The 21689-nt window shown below is 35.8% G+C and overlaps 1 protein-coding gene across 2 annotated transcripts; it reads left to right on the plus strand.

Moving 5' to 3' along the window:
* The first annotated feature begins 7456 nt into the window (after nt 1–7456).
* LOC140809241 (protein CHROMATIN REMODELING 24) lies at nt 7457–21457 on the plus strand. Of its 2 annotated transcripts, XM_073166795.1 has the most exons (24): nt 7457–7685; nt 7754–7864; nt 7982–8068; nt 9660–9761; nt 10015–10892; nt 10976–11106; nt 11193–11247; nt 11837–11965; nt 12103–12210; nt 12333–12388; nt 12476–12566; nt 13284–13406; nt 13497–13574; nt 14698–14904; nt 14986–15057; nt 17103–17183; nt 17258–17376; nt 17566–17677; nt 18030–18098; nt 18483–18577; nt 18698–18826; nt 20757–20822; nt 20912–21041; nt 21134–21456. In XM_073166795.1, the coding sequence occupies exons 1-24, from the start codon at nt 7565–7567 to the stop codon at nt 21245–21247; spliced, it is 3264 nt and encodes a 1087-aa protein (XP_073022896.1). In that variant the 5' UTR covers nt 7457–7564; the 3' UTR covers nt 21248–21456. The 2 variants fall into 2 exon arrangements, with proteins under 2 accessions (XP_073022896.1, XP_073022897.1); XM_073166796.1 differs by lacking the exon at nt 9660–9761 and having other exon boundaries at nt 21134–21457.
* Nucleotides 21458–21689: the final 232 nt, after the last annotated feature.

Genomic DNA, 21689 nt, shown 5'->3' on the forward strand with positions numbered 1-21689 from the left:
GGCGCAGTTTTGATGCAACATGGGAAGGTGATAGCATATGCTTCTCGACAGCTGAAAATCCACGAGAAGAATTACCCTACCCATGATCTAGAGTTGGCCGCCGTAGTTTTTGCATTGAAGATTTGGAGGCACTATTTGTATGGATAGAAGTGCCAGATCTTTACCGACCACAAGAGCCTCAAGTATTTCTTTACGCAGAAGGAGCTGAATATGCGTCAGAGGCGTTGGTTGGAGCTTGTGAAAGACTACGACTGTGACATTAGCTACCGCCCGGGTAAAGCTAATGTAGTTGCAGATGCATTGAGCAGAAAAGTCGCAGTGATGGCTCATTTGACGATTCAGAAACCTCTTCATCTTGAGATGCAGAAGTTCGATCTAGAGTCATATCCTCAAGGTAGAGTTCCCCTTCTATCTACCTTGACGATTCAGTCTTCTCTTATTGACCGTATTCGCAGTAGTCAGCCAGCAGATGAGCAGTTGGCACAGTGGAAGAAGAGAGATGAAGCCAAGGGTAGTGTCTTGTATTCAGTCAGCGACGGTATAGTGCGATACCGAGACAGGATGTGGGTGCCTAACAGTGATACTATCCGAGCAGATATTCTATCAGAGACCCACATGTCGCCGTACTCCATTCACCCTGGGAGTACGAAGATGTACAAAGATCTGCAGCTATTGTATTGGTGGCCAGGGATGAAGAAGGACATCAGACGATTTGTATCCGAGTGTCTGACTTGCCAGTTAGTGAAGGCGGAGCATCAGAGACCAGCAGGTTTGCTCAAGCCTCTTCCTATTCCCGAGTGGAAGTGGGAGAACATTACCATGGATTTTGTGACCGGTTTGCCGAAGTCAGTCAGAGGATCAAATGCCATTTGGGTGATTGTAGATCGTCTTACCAAATCAGCGCACTTCTTGCCTATTAAGACGACTTGCACCATGGTTCAGTATACCGAGTTGTATAACCGGGAGATAGTCCGACTTCATGGTGTTCCAGTTTCGATCGTATCTGACAGAGATCCCAGATTCACCTCCTCATTTTGGAAGAGTTTTCATTCGACCATGGGGACGAAGTTGCTGTTTAGCACAGCTTTCCACCCACAGACAGATGGTCAGTCAGAGCGAGTTATTCAGATCTTGGAGGATCTTCTTCGTGCTTGTGTGATTGACTTCTCAGGGAGTTGGGAGTCGAACTTACCGTTGGTTGAGTTCACCTATAACAACAGCTTCCAGTCTTCTATTGGTATGGCTCCGTATGAAGCACTGTATGGTCGCAAGTGCAGATCTCCTGTTCATTGGGATGAAGTAGGAGAGAGAGCAGAGTTGGGTCCAGAAATTGTTCAGCAGGCTGCAGATGTAGTAGTCAAGATCCGTGATAGGATGAGGACTGCTCAGAGTCGACAGAAGAGTTATGCCGATCAGCGGAGGAGAGAGTTAGAGTTTGCAGTGGGCGATCATGTTTTTGTGAAAGTGGCACCTATGAAGGGTGTCATGAGATTTGGGAAGAAAGGGAAGCTCAGTCCGAGATTCATTGGACCTTTTGAGATCCTTGACAGAGTTGGGACGCTAGCGTATCGTGTTGCTCTTCCGCCGAATCTGGCCGGAGTACACAATGTGTTCCACGTCTCCATGCTAAGAAAGTACATGGCGAATCCTTCGCATGTGCTGAACTTTGAGCCGTTGCAGCTTACCCCGAACCTGTTTTATGAGGAGAGACCAGTGCAGATCCTAGACCGGCAGGAGAAGAAACTTCGGAACAAGTTGGTTAAGCGAGTCAAAGTCAAATGGCTCAACCATTCAGAGGAGGAAGCTACATGGGAGTCTGAGCCAGAAATGAGGAGTCGGTACCCCGAGTTATTCGGTGAGTTCTAATTTCGAGGACGAAATTTCTTTTAAGGGGGGGAGAGTTGTAGAATCCGTAATTAGACTACGTATAAGCCATGCATAATTCTAGTATTTAAATTAAATTGACTTCATTGCATGAATATTTAAATGCTTTCTTTGAAGTGAATTATTTTATTCAGTAGTGTAAATTTTATTTTTTTCAGTTCTTTAAGTGAGGCCGGACCGGAGTTGGAGTAAAGAGATAAAATTTAATGTTAAGAAAACATTTCCTGAAATTTATTTAAAATAAATAATAAGTAAATTTATTGTAAAAGAAGGTTTAAGGAATTATTTATATAAGTTGAGATAAGTAGTAAATTGAGTTCAATAATTAATTCCTCAATTCTTTAAAATATTTAATGAGTAGATAACACACTAAAGATTTAAAGTTCAATATTTAAGAAATATTTTTCCCTCCTCTTTTATTATAATTCTCGGCCCCTATGATTTGATTTAAAAGTTTATTTGGCAACCCATTTAATTAATAGTCTTCCCTATCCATTTTTATTGGGAAATAGTTTTATCACAACAAATCTTCCATGATAATTAATTGAGCAAGATCCCACCCCACCTAGCTAGATAAAAATCGGCCATGCTCCTTTTTTTTTAAAGATTTAATTGTGATTTTATTTCAACTCATTCTTTATTTATGCCCTTAACTTTTCTAGATAGATTTATCCTCCCCAACTTTTAAATCACTACCAAGATTTAATTAAACCAATTCTCCCTTGCACCTAGACCTTAAAATCGCCCATATACACCTCTAGTATCCCCAAGAAAAATCTTTGATATCATTCTTTTCCTTATCACTCAAACTAGTAGATAGAAAGAATATTTTCCCTTCCCTTTATCTTGTATGTTCCCATTTAATTTCCTAGACTCCCTCCCACTCCATAATCTCGAAAATTCCAGCCTCCTTCAGCACTGAAAACCGTGAGAGCCTAGGGTAAAAACAAGGAGGAAAAACTAGAAAGAAAACAAGAGAAGCAACTCCGTCTCCTCCGCGCCGAGTCGTCGTTTTCTTTCGTTTTTCATTCAAACGAAATCAAAGGCATGTTTATAATCTTTCTTGCTCTTCATTCAAGTCCTACTATTATTTTTAAACATCACTTGTACATGATTTTATAAAAGAAAACCGAAATATACATCAAGCCTTTTCGAAATGCATGTGCAGATTTTTTTTCGACTTTCATGGCAGCTTCACGGTTTTCTCAGGTTTTGTGGTTTCAGGTGGATGGTTCGATTCCAGGCTCACTAGGCTACATCTAGACACATAATAGGGTGTGTCAAGACTGTGATGGTCCATTCAAACAAGCCCCATGCATGACAGAAATCAAAAATAACAGCAGCTTCTCTTCCTTGCCATTTATGTTTCGAAATTTTGTGTGTGCTGTCAAAGGAGAAAGGATCTGATCTTGGCTGCCCTAAGGGCCTGTAGCCATGGTTAGATCACTTCCATAGCATGTATAAGACGTGACTAAGTCGCCCTTTTGGTGTCTGGGTCCATGGTGCGCCGATTTTTAAATCAAAAGCAAGAACAGCCCCCTCCCCTTCTCGGCCCTTCGGTTTTTGACAGCACTTGTGCTTCGAGTTTTGTGGAATGGTATGGATCTTGGTTGGCCTATGGCCCTTATCCACGGTTCATACCCTACCACTGGATGTCTAATATGTGCCATGGTCAATGAAATGGCCACTGGAACGACACAAGACAACGAACGAAGCGGAACCCCCCAAGCGCGCAGATTTCGTTCTCGGCTAGGGGTGTGGTCGTGTTTCTGGTGTGGTTCGGATTGGGGCTAGCCTAGGGCCCTTAGCCATGGTTCAAATGATTCCTTGGGATGTTGTGGAGAGTCTCTGGTCGGTGGTTCAAGCCCCAATGGCCAAAAGTCTCGCAAACGACGCGATGCAAGCGAAGTTGCTGCTGCTGGAATTTGACAGCAACTTGCTGTGACGGTTCGGAGGCTCGTTCGAGTTCTTGGTTGGCTTTTAGCCTATGGCCTTGGACTGGACAGTGCCTCATTGAGTTAGAAAGGCCACGTTTTTGGCCGTTTGTGATTCGGATCATTTTTGAAGTCGTACAAAAATTTACGGTGCGATGTGCCAAATTGACTCTCGAAAGAGCATTTCATGTTTTGGCCTCCATTTCACCTAAATTTCGACCCTCATCATTTTAGGAGCATAAATTCATAATTTTAAGCGTATTTTAATCATGACGTTACGTTGGTTCAGTGTTGGTTCGCGTTGGTTCGGAGTCATGATTAAATACGAAGTCGTTAGTAGTAATTGTCGCATTTTCAAACTTAATTGCATAGTTTGGTCAAGAAAAATCTATTGCATATTTTTCATGGCATATTTAGGTCGCAGCGAGCCTAGGGACGATCCAATCCAGTTGGTAAAATAATACAGGATATTTCTTTTTGCCATTTAATTTTATTACGTGCATAAAATAGAAAATACTTATTTTGGAGATTTATGCGATATTGCTTGTGGTCAATTCACTATCATGGGAGTATTATTTTACACGGTCGCCAGTGACCGATCAGTTCAGTTTGGTACCCCGGTCGCCAGTGATCGGACAGTTCAGTTCAGTGCAGAGGCCACATGCGTAGACCATAATCTCAACAGAAAATTATTACAAATTATTTCAGTACAGGGCTCCAAGGAGCAAACTCAAGTTATGCACGTATTATAATTGCTCAGTACAAATTATTTTCAGTATGCCTCACGACATGATATTTTTTATCCCATGCAAATTTTAATATAGTATTTACTCGTTACCTACGATATATGCATGCTGAGTCTTTAGACTCACTAGACTTGATTGTTGTAGGTACTGATGAGGCTGGGGCCGAGGGCGGGGACCAGTGAGCCAGCTTGGGTCGGCAGTAGTGGCACCCGAGGACCTCATTTACAGCACTTACTATTTTAAGCAAACAATTTTTATCAGTTGTTGGATATTCTTAAACTGTTATTTCGCAAACAAATATTTTCTTCCGCTGCCATTTTGGATATCAAACTTTGTTTATCAGTTTAATTATGAATGAGGTATTTTAATTCTTTAAAAAGAAAATTTTTAATTTTCCGCAAATTTCAAGCAAGGATTTTACGGGCCTTCATAGATTGTATCAGTAAAAGATATTTTTTTAAAATATATAAAAATTATAGCATCTAAACAAATTTATGCTAGATGGTAAGATATATTAGCATGTTTTGATTTTGATATTATATATATATATATATCTGGAAAATCTAATTCTTTAAAATATTTTCTAACCAGAGAATTTTTACAGGGACCCAGCCTGAAAGAAAGTCTTAAAAAGACAATCAATAGGGAAAAGCCTCTGAATAAACCAATGACTAATAAAAGAGTTAATACAGAAAGGATAATATTACTTTGACAGAGGATAAATTTGATCCTATTACAGAATTTATAAACTCCAATACTATCTATGATATCTAATACTATCATAATGCAATATTTGTATTAAGGGTTTCAAAGAAGAACTTAATTATCCATATATATTTTCAGGATACATAAATTGTTGTCATGTTAATAATGATCTAAAAGGTCAGTCGTCGATTCATATAACTCTAAGCTATTTAAATAAAAATTTACTACCAATTTATGGAAGAAAAACAAGAGATGACTTTGAAACAATTCTAGTTGAAATTGGATCTGTTGAAATTCAATACATGGATCGAGCTAGAGGTTATGCATTTTCTAACATGATTATTAAAAAAGTAATACCGACTGTCAAATGGGGTTTGCCTTTAGGACAAGCTCGACAATTAAACACTTTTCAAGCTATGCCAAATATGTATAATTATCATGATTGTATTAAGGCTTGAGATAATATCCTTATTTATGAAAACTCTCAAAGAAAACATTCATGGTGGATTAAAATCCAAGTAGAAGATAATAATCAATTCATACCAACTTTGTTTAAAACCTTCTTTTGAAATGTTAAATTATCTGGAAAAATTTCCAACAAGCAAATACTTACCTTGAAGCACTTCTTGCTATATTACAATTCTCCATAATTATAATGTTCCCTGGATCATTGAATGAGAATACGATCTATAAAACCAAGTAAGAGAAAAATGTGAATTAAAATTCACTCTTACTATTCTTGCTATAAAAATTCTCATCAAATGGTGGGAAAAAAAGATTTCTTCGTTGAAAGAAAAACATATTATCGCCATGGAATAATTACAATATGACCTGCAAAAGATGTCATGAAGAATTTATGTTCAGATACTCCTACACATGCTATAATCCTAAAAGAACTGTTCCAACATATGGACAAAATAACAATTTCTAACATGTGGACAGAGGTATTGGAGATAAATATCAACCTTCTTCTCAAACCACTTCTTCCAAAAAAAAAAGATAAAATTATTGAAGACACTCATATGAAACAAGATACTCAAAATCCTTACGAAGATGAAGATTTGTTTGCTTTAATAAATTCCTGACAAAGTTTTGCTTATCATCATAGTTTCTCTATTACCATGACATAATATGGAGTGGTAGTAATAATAATAATAATAATAATTTGTTTGCGTGGAATGTATCCACTAAGTTTTTTTTATTGTAATCTGTATAGTAGTCAGGGGCGGATCTAGGATTTTGGCATTGGGGGGGCCACCTTTGCGACGGTTTTCTCTAAAACCGTCGCAATATGGCGACGGTTACAATAAACCGTCGCGGAATTTGCGACGGTTTTTGTAAAACCGTCGTTAAACCGCGACAGTTTCTATATAACCGTCGCTAAAAAATTTTTTTTAAATATTTGGGGCGGCCGTGGCCCCATATAGCGACGGTTGTTGATAAAACCGTCGCGCATTTTGCGACAGTTTCCGTCACAACCGTCGCTAAAAAATTTTTTTAAATTTTTTTGGGGGGGCCGTGGCCCCCGTTTGCCCTACACTAAATCCGCCCCTGATAGTAGTGAAAATATTCTACTAAATATTCAACTAAATTTCATTTGTATTTTGTTCCGTTCTGTATTACTTTATCTTTATGTCAAGCTCAATTAATAGTGTCGATTATGGTTATTTTAGAAGGACCTCTCTATTGTATTGAGTACGAAACATTTTACGCAATAAAAATTTTATATTTTCCCTCAAAACTTGTGTATGTGTGTCTCTCTCGGAGGTTGTTGTCAAGAATTATAATCATTTAAGTATTTTATGAGTTATGAATTTGATTATATGTTCAATCCTCCCATTGATTATACAATACCTCAAGAAGTGAATTATTTGAATTTTTTTTTAAAAAATAAAATCTACAAAAGATCATATATATATATATATTTATATTTTGCTGAAAATCAACTCAAAAACCAGATATTAATCTAATCTTTAAAAGTTGGGTTATATTTCGATAATTTTTTAGCAGCGTACTTCCCAAAATTAAACAATAAAATTGGTCATTTAATTACATTATTTTGTGGATAATGACTAAAATCACAATTTAAAAAATATAATTATAAGACTATAATCAGTTCAACAAAATATAAATGACTAAAAATATCATAAACCACGATACACACAGCAATAAAATTGATAAAAATAAATAATATTCCGACTAAGATGCGATACAAAATGCGCCTTCTTCATTTCCGATTCCCAAACTCCAAATTTCAAATCTTCACTCAGAGCGCCAACACAGTAGCGATCATCAATGGCGGATGGTGAGAAGAAGCCGCCACTAAGCCTCAACCAGCTGCACAATCGCTTTCTCCTGGACCGCTCCTCTTCTCAGTCTATGAGAAAACCCCCGTCTTCCTCTTCTTCATTTCGAGGTTTTTTCTAGTGATGGGTTTTTGTTGATTATATTTTATGTTTTCTGATTTCGTTTTGTCAAAAACAGTGTCTTTGAATGATGATGACTGTAAGACCCAATCGACGGTATCTGTATCTGTCAGAGTTAATGAAGAAGTTTCTCGATTTGATTTCGACACCCCATCTCCTCCTATTCAAGGTATTTCTGTTCAACAGCGATTTCGAAATTTTTTGGGAAATTAAATATTTAATGTCTGGAATTTTTGAAGGCAAACTAATAACATTGTTGAAATAACTTGAGAATGGTTTGTTAAAGGTGGAGACTTGGAGTCAAAGCGCAAGGATCCTTCTCCCAATTTATTTGCTGGCATTACTGATTTTGATTCCCCATCTCCCACTCATGGTATCTACTGTTCTCGTTCCATAGCTTTCACGCCTTGCATCCTTGTATTATGCAATGATAATCTATCCACACTTGTGTATGATTGCAAACACATATTAGACGCAATGTCCAGAATTTGGACGGATGCTTTTTTTTTTAATCCATTTCAAAAAATTTGTTTTTGTTGTATTTGTTGGTCCTAGTTAAGATGAATAATGGTCCAGTGGCGCATGAATAAATCATGACAAATTTTCAAAATTAATTATGAAACTTTATTTTGTCACAAAGCCAGTCAAGACTTTGTGACATCTAGGTAAAGCGAAGTTTGTTTAAGCTATATTCTTATGGTAATATGGATCCGATAGATTGAGCAAATGAGCAACATCAATTAAACAAAAAAAATGCAAAAAGTAAGAAGACTATATCTTATAGATGTTAGAAATTGGTGTAATTCTTCTACACTCTATTTTCTTCCACTCTTGAAAAAATATACCTATCTTAGCCGAAATATCCGATCAAAAAATCTTTTGCTTGATTTAGAAATATGAATGTTGAAGTAAGATTTGACACCCCTTTGATGGAAACACTTTGTCTTTGATACATGTGCTGATATGCGACTAGTATCCTTGACATATTTCCGTTCTTAGTTGGCAGAGATGTAGAATCAGCAAGTTGCTTATGTCTTGACCTGAGAGTGTTGTTACTTTTTTACTTGATTCTTGGTCTTCACCGGAATTCTGCATATCTTGGACTTAGTCGGTGCTTGTTGTGTTATTTTTTGATTGTATCGATATTTATTAAGACATTTTGTCATCGTAGCAAAACTTTTTAAAATGTCCAATGTTATTGAGCACCACATAAAGTTTCGTCCCCAAATACAAAAAAAAAAGCATACATCTTAACATAGGCTATTGATTTCAAATAGATGATTCACTTTGTGTTAAAGTCTGTTACATTTTAAAGACTAATGAGAGCCAATTCAAATCTTTTATGAAAAGCTTTGATGCTAGTACAACCTTATTTCTTGGATTGTTTTTGACACTTTTCAAAGCATTGCAATTTAAGTTTTGAGAAATACCTTTAGTTTATATATATATATATATTTGAAATACCTTTACTTGCTAGTGCATGGGGGGACACTAGTTAAATTTAGTCATATATTCTGAAAGTTAGAATTCTAATCTATAGACATGAAAGCATACTTGACTCAATGCATACATAGAAGTAAGTAAATCTACCGACTTCAACTCTAACCTAATATTTTTCCTGATCTAATGAGGATTGAAAGCATTCAACATGATGTTTGATTAATGCATACAAGTACGTACCTCATTTCTTGTATGGTGTTATGTTCCTTCTTTCTGCCTCATGAATATTGACATAATTGATCATTTTTCTTGGTCCACCTCCAAAACTTCTCCAAAAAATAGATAATATGGTTATTATTCATCCATTTAGATAGATTATTATTATTCATCTATCATTTCTCTCTCCGTATCTCAATATCACTCACTGCCACGCACATCCACAATATTTGATGCATACTTTTTTTGTTTTTGAATTTGCTATATATAGTGAATTTATTCATTTGTGTTTCTTTTGACAACTGTAGAGAAATCCTCCTATCCTCATGAAAGCAATTTGTCTGCTAAAGAAGATGGAAATGCTTATGAGAAAAATCCTACTGCTTTTGAATCCCGTGATCACAACAATGGTACTCTTGATATCTTATTTGCAGCTTTCTAATTGTATTGAACTCCCATTTTCCATCATATCTTTCATCTGTATTGATGCTTACTATGTGATGACTCGTAATTGAATGAATTTTGGGCTAATTGATCTTTCAAATGGGGAACTATCTTAACAATAACATATTGCTCTTTGCCAAACTTGCTGATTTCCAGTCTAAATGTTCAATTCTTTCAGAGATTATTTGTTTAGTAAATGATTGGGTAAATTAATTGCAGGAGGAAAACCAGTTAAGCTAAAAATTGAAGGAAGGCGCCGGCTTTGTAAAATTTCAGTGAATAATGACAGCGACGTTGGTGCTGAAAAGAGTTGTGCAAAAGCTGAAGAGCCAAAATTTGAGGGGATCTCAGATTTTGATTCACCTGTTCAGGTAAATAAAGCATGTGAGAGCTCTGGAAGTGAAATCCGGGATATACTAAATGATTTGAGCTCAAGGCTTGAGGTACTTTCTATTGAGAAGAAAATGGTTCCTCCTAAAAAGGCAGGTTTGGTCAAGGATTGCTCAGAATTCACGAGAAGTAAATTATATGATGTGATCATAGAAGACGACATCCCTGAAAATAAGAGTGCCGTGTCTTCATCTAATTTCCTAAAAGGTTCACTCATAGATGCTACAGTTGGAGGTGCTGTTAGAAATGAGCATCAAAAGAAAAAAGAATTTTGTATTGATGTTGACACTCACAGTTGTGTCGGTATGACCAATAGAACCATATATCATCTTGAAGGGCTTAAGAACACTGAACTTATGAGGGCCAATTCAGAAAAATCTCGTCCTCACCATTTGAAAAGAGAAAAAACATTTAGTAAGTCGGAACATTATGTGGCTTTGGGTGAACGGCAAAATGTCAAACAAGTGAATGGGAAGCAGGGGAGTATTATTGAATTATCTGATGGTGAATCTGAGGAGGATGGATTGGATGATCACTTAGATGATTTCACTCTCAGTGGTCTAAAATATACATATAGGTTACCTGGTAAAATTGCTAAAATGCTATTTCCTCATCAACGTGAAGGACTAAATTGGCTCTGGTCTCTTCATTCTATGGGTAAGGGTGGTATCTTAGGTGATGATATGGGCCTTGGAAAGACAATGCAGGTGAAGAAAATAATTGAATATTTACCTATTTCCAGAATGGCCTTGCGTCTAATTGGTCTCTCTACCACCTTTTTTGTTTTCAGATTTGTGGCTTTATGGCAGGACTTTTTCACTCAAATTTAATTAAGAGAGTGTTGATTGTAGCTCCAAAAACCCTGTTAACCCATTGGGTCAGTGAGCTGTCAGTTGTTGGGCTATCTGAGAAAACGAGAGAGTATGACATCTCTTAATTGAACTCTCTCCTTCCCTGTAAACTTACTTTCTGATGTATATCTTGGTTTGAGTCTTCTTTTTTGGCAGGTATTTTGCAACATGCGCCAAAACTCGACATTATGAACTTCAATATGTGCTTCAGGTCCTTCTCAATCTACAGACACCTTTTACTTTATGCAATATGAGAAACAGTAAATTCCATCTTTAATTTTCACCCAAATAAGCTGATGTATTAACCACTTTGGACGGTTGGACCGTGACCTATTATGCATGGATATTTCTAAAAGTAGTCATAAACTATGCCATTGTTGATGCATGTATGCTGGCTACTTTTACAAGTTCAAATAGAATACTCTGTTAGAAAAGAAAATGCAAATTTGTTTTGATAAGGTCAATGAGCATATCTTGCTGTTCTAAATACAATGGAAGCTAAGTTTTTGACTTATTTTTGTGGAAGACAATGAATAAAAATGTGAAAAAAATGATAATTTTAGTTGATGTATTTCTATATCATGTTGAATTGGTTAATAATGTGAATATATAGTGTAAATTGTAACTACTGTGATTGTTAATACATTTATATAATCATATATTGTGTATATATAAAATATTTTTAATCCCATATTTTAATATTGCAAATTGTCATATCATGTATCAGTATCATATTAATTTCTTGGACCTTCTGCGAGCAACATAGACCTTGACATATTTTTCCATTTAATTTCTCATAGGACAAAGGTATTCTTCTAACTACTTATGACATCGTGAGGAATAATGTAAAAGCCCTGTGTGGAGATTACCATAAAGGTTATGATGGAGAAGAAGATGAGGCGACATGGGACTATATGATTCTTGACGAGGTATGTCTATATTTTGTTGATTTATGACATGCAATGACAAAATCATTATTTTTGTTCAGTGTTATGTGCTTCCTTTCTTTTATTCATAAAATTCTACATTATACCTATTATGGGGTTTTTAATTATCTAATATTTAGGGCCATCTTATAAAAAATCCAAGTACACAAAGGGCAAAAAGTTTACTTCAGATACCTTGTCGCCATCGTATCATTATCAGTGGCACACCACTGCAGAACAATCTTAAGGTACTTTTTTTAGTCACAATAGGACATACTTAAGTTGTTGATTTTCACTAATGATTTTATTGACATATGAGAAGCATTAAGGAAATGATTTGTACATGACGGCACCATCTTTCATATTATAGGAACTATGGGCATTGTTTAATTTTTGCTGTCCTGAGCTGCTTGGCGACAAAAATGAGTAATCTGTGGCTTTTCTCCTGTTTCCAATTGGTAGTGGACTTGCTTTCAGGAGTTAATTATAGTCTCCTGTTACTTTTATATTCAGGTTTAAGGAGAAATATGAGTACTTCATTAGTCGAGGAAATGAGAAAAATGCCTCTGACCGGGAAAAGCGTATTGGTTCATCGGTTGCAAAGGTGATCGCTAGTTTCGTATAAGGATTTTATTTGAACATGCAATCCAATGAATGAAAGGAATCAATTTTTTTATCACTCCCAGTATTTTCCGTGTTCTCGATGCTATTGGGACAGCTTCATCTTTACGTATTCTTGTCAACATTTGTATGGTTGAATTGCTAACACTCGATCTTTTTCTTTTCCTTTGTTAATTATAATCATGCAAATCTATGTTTGATTTTTGGTTCATGTAGTGTCATAAACAGTAAATACACATGACAGTTGAGGTTAAATTAATATGCTTGTAACATTTCGGAATGGAGAAAGACTCATTATCATTGTTAACAGAACACACCTTTGCCCTTTGGTTTTTAACCGCCATTTTAAACTTTTGTGCCTTACTTACATCTTGGTTCACTCCTTTCTGGCTGTTTCATTTATCCTGCAATTTTGTTTGATGGTCTGGTTTTAAATAAACCGATTGTTATAGTGTGTCTCATGTTGATAATATGCCTCTCTTGAACCAAAAATGACCCAAGAGGCATCTCCATTTATTAGATATTGGTTTTGGTTTGGGTTAATTGATATGGCTAGAGTTGGGCTTGGAAAGGTATTGTGCAAGTCTATTATTTCTATTTCTGCAAACTTAAACTGTTTCCCTCACCTTGTGCCTTTTATTGCTCAGAATTCTTTCTATGTGAGATACATATATGTTATCTTTATTTGTTCTTGTGCTAGAACTTGAGAGACTGCATTCAACCATATTTTTTGAGACGTATGAAATCTGAGGTATTTAGTGATAATACCACACTGTCCAAGAAGAATGAGATAGTAATCTGGCTACGGTTAACTCAATGTCAGGTACAATGTTCAGGTTTGTTCTATCACTTAACATATATTTTGTTTGAGAAAATTTTGCTCATGTTAAACATGTAATCTTCATAAATCCAGCGGCAACTTTATGAAGCTTTCTTAAAGAGTGAGATTGTCATCTCAGCCTGTGATGGTTCCCCTCTTGCTGCACTCACGGTAATAAGCTTACTCTATTTTTTACGGTGTTCTAAAAATCCCCGCCTAGGACCGCCTAGGCGCTTGGCGGTCCAAAACCGCCACGATTTTAGGCTAGTCGAAACTTCTAGGCGCCACCATATTAATCTGCCGCCGCCGCCGCCTAGGCGATTTTACAATTTAAAATTCGTCTAGGCGGTTTACACTTTAAAAAAAATAAATTATGATAAAAATTTATTAATATATATATTTATTATTACAATTTTAAATTTTAAAATAATATATATTTTATATAAAACATAATACTCATGAACCACTTAATGAATTTAAGCTTTTAAAAAAATCGTCTAGAAAACCGCCTTGCGCCTAGGCGACTAAAAACCGCCTAGACAACCGCCTAGGCGCTAGGCGGTAGGTAACCGCCCGCCTACCGCCTACCGCTTTTTAGAACACTGATTTTTTACTGCTTTTAATTAAATGGTATTATTCAATCATTACAGTTTTTGAAAGATTCTTGTGTTCGCTTGACAACTTATGGGTTGGTATATTTAATTGTTCTTTTGTTACATGTTTTTCTCACAAGGTTATAAAATATTACTTAATTAACCAACAAAAACAGTTTTTTTGTAGCTTGAAATTAAGTATGTTCTAGTTTAAAGTTCAGTTTGACCTGTATTCATTAACACTAGAGTTTTCATATGGAATGGCGTTCACCATCTTTCTCTAGTCGCTTGCAGTTTGGTAGTTTAAAACTCATTGATGACATGATCTCTGAAAAAGGAACTCCATGTGTGCAAAACAGCTTAAAAATAAATAGAACCAAGGATTATTGCTCATGGTTTGTCCTTTTTTCATCGAACTTTTTAGTCCTAATTTTGTTATGGTCGTTGGGCGGGCAGATATATATCTAATTCAATACACCATAGAGATTCGATGCATCTTGTTTTCTTCACATTCACGCCAGTTTCTTGCTATTGTTTAATTCAGACTAGAAACTGTTTGCTTAAGAAGACATGCATGTATTCATGCGTCGCAGACACGAATATAAAGCTTTGACTTATGCTAATACCCGGGGTGCTTGATGTAATTGACTTTTTCTTTCTAATGCATAAAAGGATATGTTCTTGATTTTTCATGGACTCAGATCTTAAAAAAAATATGTGATCATCCACTTCTACTGACAAAACGAGCTGCTGAAGACGTTTTAGAAGGGATGGACTCAGTTATGAATCAGGAAGACCATCATGTTGCTGAAAAATTGGCAATGCACATTGCAGATGTTACTGAAAGATTTGACTTTGTAGAGAAGCAAGACATCTCTTGCAAAATATCATTTGTATTATCTTTGCTGGTAAGGACTTCCCCATTGTTGATAATGTACTTATATGTGCAAATATATGGCTTCATGTGCTATTGCTTTTCTTGTTATCAGGGTGATTTAATTCCCAAAGGACATAATGTACTTATATTTTCACAAACTCGAAAGATGCTTAATTTACTTCAGGTGAGTTTAAAGTTGGTCGGAATTCTGTTCATTTGCTTTGTTAAAGATCATGCTGTTGTTTGAGTTCTCTATTTACTCACCTACTTCAGTTAATTTACTTCTAGTGCCAGATCGATGACAATTATTGTCATGGACCTCACTAGAGCTTCATTAGGCACCTACATGCTATATTTGCGATCACTTTCCCTTAATTTCTGTTAATTGGCACCCTCTATCCCCTTTAGTTTTTGATATGTGATATTAGTTTTCACTTTCGTCCATATTTTCATGTGATATTAATTATAACACGGCTTTACGTGAGGGTTTCTCAAGATTTTGTCAGAAGTTTTTGGTAATGACAGAGAATCAATTTATTCAATAGGGCTTTTTTGATGGTAAATCTATTAGAATTAAATTTCCACATCTCCCCTATTTTACTTCTTTGCATTCATGTAATCGTGTGCGGATATGTGGAAACTAGAACCTATAAAGGATAAGTATTCTCGTTAACCAAGATAATATGGGAGAGGTTTAAAGTACAGTTTTGCCCCTGAAATTATTTCTTATTGGCGTGGGATAATATTTCTTGGAGGGTAAATTATTAATTCAGTTAATCACACTGCTAGTTCCAAAACTAATCATCTGCACGTAATAAAATCCTTTATTTGTCGCCTTTTGAATTTATTCATCAATTTCAATAATCATATTATATTTTATCATCCCTAATCCATCACTTTAACCAAGCACAATCTTTTTACTTTAATGAAAAAACACCATGGAGGCGGGCTATTTATTGCGATTTAGAAAACAATACATGGAGTGGATTGTGCTAATATCTCTCAACACACGAGTACAACAGGATTTTTAGGAGCTCAACCATATAAAAAACAAAAGCACTTCCTATGTAGCACGGATACCTTAAAATTTTTTTTGAAGTATCGGATACGGATACGACACGGATACGGATACGACACGCGGATACGCGTGTCGGATACCTCAAAATTCGTATTGTTGACTTTGTTTAGGGTTGACCATCCGGATACGTTTTAGACACGGCGAGGACACGCCATGGATACGGCGAGGACACGTTTTCCGGATACGTTTGGGAAAAATTGCAAATATTTAAAAGTTTTAGGGGTTAATTAAAAAAAAGACTAAAAGGAAAATAATTTAAAATAAATTAGGATGTGCTTTTAAATCCCTAAATACATTTGTCCATCTTTTTCGTTCTATTTCTGGTCAAGTGTCTCTCAATTCAACCGATATGGATGTTTGATTTCTTTTTACTCGCTTAAGATGAATTTTCCATTTAATATTTTGTACTTAAGATATTATGATTAATGAAATATTACATCTATCTCTATAATTTTTATTTTTCAATACTAAATTTATATAAATATAAATATATATAATATTTATATATTTTTTAATGATTGTCGTATCCTAGCCGTATAGTGTCTTATATTTTCAAATTTTGACGTGTCGTCATATCCGTATCGTATTCGATACGATACTCGTACCCGTATCCATGCAACATAGAGCACTTCCTATACAGCCCTAGAGGCAGAACTTAAATATAACCTGCCAATCCCATTTAGTCTGCAAAGCCCACGTAAACGAATGTCAAGTTAATCTTTCAAAAATAGATGGGATGCACCACATCAAAGCCCACGTAAATGAGTGTCAAGTTAATCTTTCGAAAATAGCTGGGATGTACTCACATCAAAAGTATTATTAAGTGTGACAAACACTAATCAGAAAATGTTGGGTTTACAACAGTATGCATTTAATTTAAGGACTGAAAAGTTGTGGGATTTACAATCAGGGGAAAGTTATAGTTGCTTTATAGTTTAGAATATATTCATAAGACTAAATCATCTATAATAAAATGCAAAATTTTTCAATGTTTATTCGTTAGTTGGCTTACATCCTTGACCCTCTCCGGAGTCTTCCATTTTTTATTTTCTCCTTTTCCCACATTTACCATCTCGTCCATGCATCTTCATTTCATTTTCTCTCTTCATCAGTGGGCACTCCTAATTCTTTAACCACATTTGGCAACTCAGGAATCTTTAATTTTCCATGACTATCAGTACATGCGGATAGATGGAACTACCAAAGCAAGTGACAGAGCTAAAATTGTTAAGGTTTGCTTTGCTTATGAAATTATATTTATTATTGTGTGGTTTCCATTTTGTGTCTTAATTTGTTTATTTTCCAGGATTTTCAAGAGGGCCGTGGAGCACCAATCTTTCTTTTGACTTCCCAGGTTGGTGGATTGGGCCTTACACTTACAAATGCAGATCGTGTGATCGTGATTGATCCTGCATGGAATCCAAGGTTCGTGTTTAAAGTGTTTGTCAACAATGGTTGTAAGCTTTTGGTACAACCTATAATATCATTTTTTTGGAGAATAGTTCTCTTCATTTATGCCCGAAAAGTTTATGTTTTTCTCCTGTCGAATTCTTATATAAGCTTGTTTTGTTTCCAATCATTCTGGAAGAGCTGTTAATTTTTCAACTTTTGCAGCACTGATAACCAGAGTGTTGATCGTGCATATCGTATTGGGCAGAATAAGGATGTTATTGTGTACAGATTGATGACATGTGGCACTGTAGAAGAGAAAATTTACAGAAAACAGGTAAACATATTTCATCTTATTTGTTTCACTTTTCAGGGTGCGAATTGCCTTTCCATCTTCAGCTTGATTGTCATAGCATTTTTATCTTGGGCCCTTTTCTGCTTTCGTTTTTCCCAACAACCTGATACTATAAGAAATATGGCTATATGACAATGTATGTAATTTTATTAAGTTGCTCTGATCGTTGTGGAGCTATTTGCACATCTTGCACAAATATTCCAATGCATTCTCCTGCTAAATTTTTTGTGGTACTATGGTGCTTTACTTCATTCTTGTTTCTAAGGTTATGTTATCTTTTTATTTTCAGCTCTTTGTTTTTGTTGTTTTAATTATTTTGAAATGAATCATCCAGGTATTCAAAGGAGGATTATTCAGAAGTGCAACTGAACATAAAGAACAAACTCGTTATTTCAGCCAACAGGTATCTGCTTAAACTCAAAATTGTATGCACCCTGTGAAACAAAATGTCTTCATTTGTTTTTTGCTGTCCACTGTTTTTAAATTAAGTGTCCATAAATTTATATGTAGAAGTTTGGGGTATTCTCCGTCAATGGCAACACACTTATAAACAATAACTAGATCCATCTCTTTTTGCCCGAAAAACCTTTATCTTTCAATTTCAATAAATATAAAGTACTTTTGCTTTTGGTCTTCTTTAGTTTGTATCTGGTGGTAAATTGCTTCCTATAGGACACGTGAAACAACGTACTGTATTTCCATTGAAGCAACTGTGGTGATCCAAACATCATATTGATACTCGGATAGACTTTCAGTATTTAGGCCATTCTTGTGTTTAAATTTTCAGGATCTGCGGGATCTGTTCTGTTTGCCCAAACAAGGATTTGACATATCTCCCACTCAACAGCAGTTGCTTGAAGAGCATGATCGCCAACATACCATGTAAGGTCTTCTTTTTAACATATTATGTAAAGTTGTTTGCCTTGTATCCTCTTCTGTTGATTATGCGTAATTCATGAGCTATAGTGCAGAATTCTGATCACTCACTATCATTTTATTTAGGGAGGAAGCTCTCAAAGCTCATGTAGAGTTCCTTGAAACTCTCAACATAGCCGGAGTAAGCCAACATAGTTTGCTCTTCTCCAAAACAGCACCTGTACAAGAAGTTGAGGTAGAAGAGGAAGTGGGAAGGTAAACACTCTTCAAATTCCAAACTGTTTGATATGGTCTAGCCTTTTAAAGTGCAGGCATGGCTTTTTATCAACTGTGTGGATGCACAAGTTCCATGAATACTAAATCTTATGATCAGTGTTCTAAATGGCGGCCGCCTAGGCGGTAGGCGGCCCTCGACCGCACCGCCTTAGCATGAGGCGGCTGTCGAGGCGGGTCGAGGGGTGCCGAGGCGGGTCGAGGCGGCGTCGAGGCGGGCGAGGCGGCGTCGAGGCAGGTGAGGCAGTAGTCAACAATTTTAAAACCCAGTCAATAATTTTAAAACCTAGTCAACAATTTTTAAAACTCAGTCAACAATTTTAAAAACTAAGTCAAAGTCAACAATTTTAAAAACTAAAATCCTAAGACACCTCTTTCTTTATTTTATTTTATGTTTTCACTACAACTCTCCACTCTCAACTCTCCACCACCATAGTCCACACACAATCTGCCACTGCCCGCCCGCCACCCGCCGCCGCCCGCCGCCGGAAGTCAGAATATATAGATTTTAGGTTAGACATTGCATGTTTATTGTTTAACATACTTTTTTTTACAAGATTTCAGATTTTGTGATTTCAAAAATCGATTTTTTTACTATTATTAATTTATTATTTTATTATTGATTTATTGTTGAAGATTAATGGCGGAAAAAGATAAACAACCGGAGTTGGAATTTAAGCCAAAGTCTAATGATATTGTTTGGGAATATGGGGTGTTGTATAATAAAGAGAAAAGAGATTGGATTACATGCAAGTTGTGTAAGAGGCTTATTAAAGGAGGAGTTTATAGGATGAAGCATTATATTGCGGGTATTGTAGGACAAGTTGAAGCATGTCCTAAAGCATCCGATGAGGACAAAAAAAGAGTGAGAGACTATCTTGAAAATAGCAAGAATAAAAAGCGTCAAAGGGTGGAAGAATTAAAAGAAGAAAGGGCGGAGGTAAACATATGTGTGGATGAAGAGGATGGTGATTGTGAAGTGATGGGAGATAATTCAAAAAAAAAGCCAAAGAATCTCGGTCCTATTGATAAGTGGACATCCGCAATCGATCCAACGAAGGCAAGACAACAAAACATAAATGATGTCTTGAAGTTAAAGTTTACAAACGATGTGCATGAGTATGTTGCTAGATGGATATATGAAACGGGGATTCCTTTTCATTCAATTGACAATCAAAGTTTTAGACAACTTGTAGAGGCGATTGGCCAATTCGGTCCGGGCTACAAACCTCCAAGTCAATATCTTTTAAGAGAGCCACTTTTGAAACAAGAAGTTGAGAGGACCAAATTTTCTCTAAAAAACATGAAGAAGAGTGGATGAAAAATAGATGTTCCATAATGACCGAGGAGGAGAATGAAGAAAATGTTGATTTTGAGTCCGATGATGGGAGGATCATGGATGTAGTAGATGGTGCATATGTAGATGATTTAGAAGATTAGTTATATTTAGTCTACTACTTGTTCTAATGATGGATAATTGATTGAAACTTTGAAAATTTGAACTTAGTTTTTTGGTAAGAAAAATTATATTACTTCGTTAGCATAATAACATTAATATGAATCTTTATTAATTGCATATTATCTAGATGATATTATATTTTGTGCTTAAACATTATTTAATTTCACATTTTACATAAAAATAATTATATTGCATGATTATCTATAAAAAATTAATTAAAAAATTTCAACCGCCTAGGCACCGCCTGGGCACCGCCTAGGCGTCTGAGGCGGTAGGCGGTCACCGACCGCCCCGCCACCGCCTTCCGCCATTTACAACCTTGCTTATGATCTGCACCATCATCCACAATCTTGTAAAAATTACAGTTAATTTTGATGTAGCTATTCTGTAGATTTTTGTGTATAGCATCTGCATTTGTCAATAAAATTCTGAAAACTTTTATTTTGTATACAGGTTAAAGGCAAGCACATTCTATGGGAATGCATCCACAAAACCATCTCGTGAACAAAATGTTGATGGGTATTGCTTTGCTACCCTTCTCTTTTTATGTGGTCCGCCGTGATATGATCAATTGCTTGTCCTATGATAAAACTCATTTATCTAAGCAGGACCGAGTATGCATTTAATCCCAAGGATGTAAATAAGTTTCAGAGGAATTCTTCTCCCGCTGTCATTGAGCCATCAGAGAAGGAAATAAGGGATAAAATTAATCGCTTGTCTCAGCTATTAGCTAATAAGGTATCAGCTCTTCTACTTATGCCACGCATATATATGTTTCAAGTTCTTAGAAAACCATTCACCTATTATTGTTATGATTGTATAATGTGCAGGTTGTGGTCTCAAATCTTTCTGATAAAGGAGAGAAGTTACAAAAGCAGGTAACTGCATTGAACCTTCAGCTAGATCAGCTTCGAGTTACAAAAACAAGCGAGGTTCCTGAATGACCAAGGGTTTTTTTTTCAAGTCTAAAAACAATGTCTTGTATTATCATTTAAGTATGATATCAGTATAAGAATCGAATTTCATCATTTGTGTGTGCACATCATGTTTTTGATATGTTTGAAATTTGGAAATAAAACATGGACAATTTAACCAAATGCTGCTACTTTTTCCATATAAATGAGAATGTAAACGAACTAACTCGAGTCGAAGAGTATCAAGCTTGATCTCTATTTGTTTAAGATATATATAAGTTTGAGTTTGGTTTGAGTTTGGTTCGAGTTTTTATCTTGAGGTTCGAGTTCGGCTCGTTTTTAAATCACTAAGTTTAGGAATAGATCTTTTATAATGTTTAACGAGTCTGATTCGAGTTCGTCTCGTTATTGAGCTCGTCAAACATAGAATCGCGTTCGAGTTTGATTAGAGCTCTTTAAAGATAGAATCTGA

Source organism: Primulina eburnea, chromosome 13 (genome assembly GCF_022965805.1).
Source record: "Primulina eburnea isolate SZY01 chromosome 13, ASM2296580v1, whole genome shotgun sequence".
Taxonomy (NCBI): Eukaryota; Viridiplantae; Streptophyta; class Magnoliopsida; order Lamiales; family Gesneriaceae; genus Primulina; species Primulina eburnea.

Coding starts and splice junctions, on each gene's coding strand:
- LOC140809241 (XM_073166795.1), top strand. CDS start 7,565: ATGGCGGATGGTGAGAAGAAGCCGCCACTAAGCCTCAACCAGCTGCAC. Junction 7,865..7,981: donor CCCATCTCCTCCTATTCAAG/GTATTTCTGTTC, acceptor GGTTTGTTAAAG/GTGGAGACTTGGAGTCAAAG. Junction 9,762..10,014: donor ATCCCGTGATCACAACAATG/GTACTCTTGATA, acceptor AATTAATTGCAG/GAGGAAAACCAGTTAAGCTA.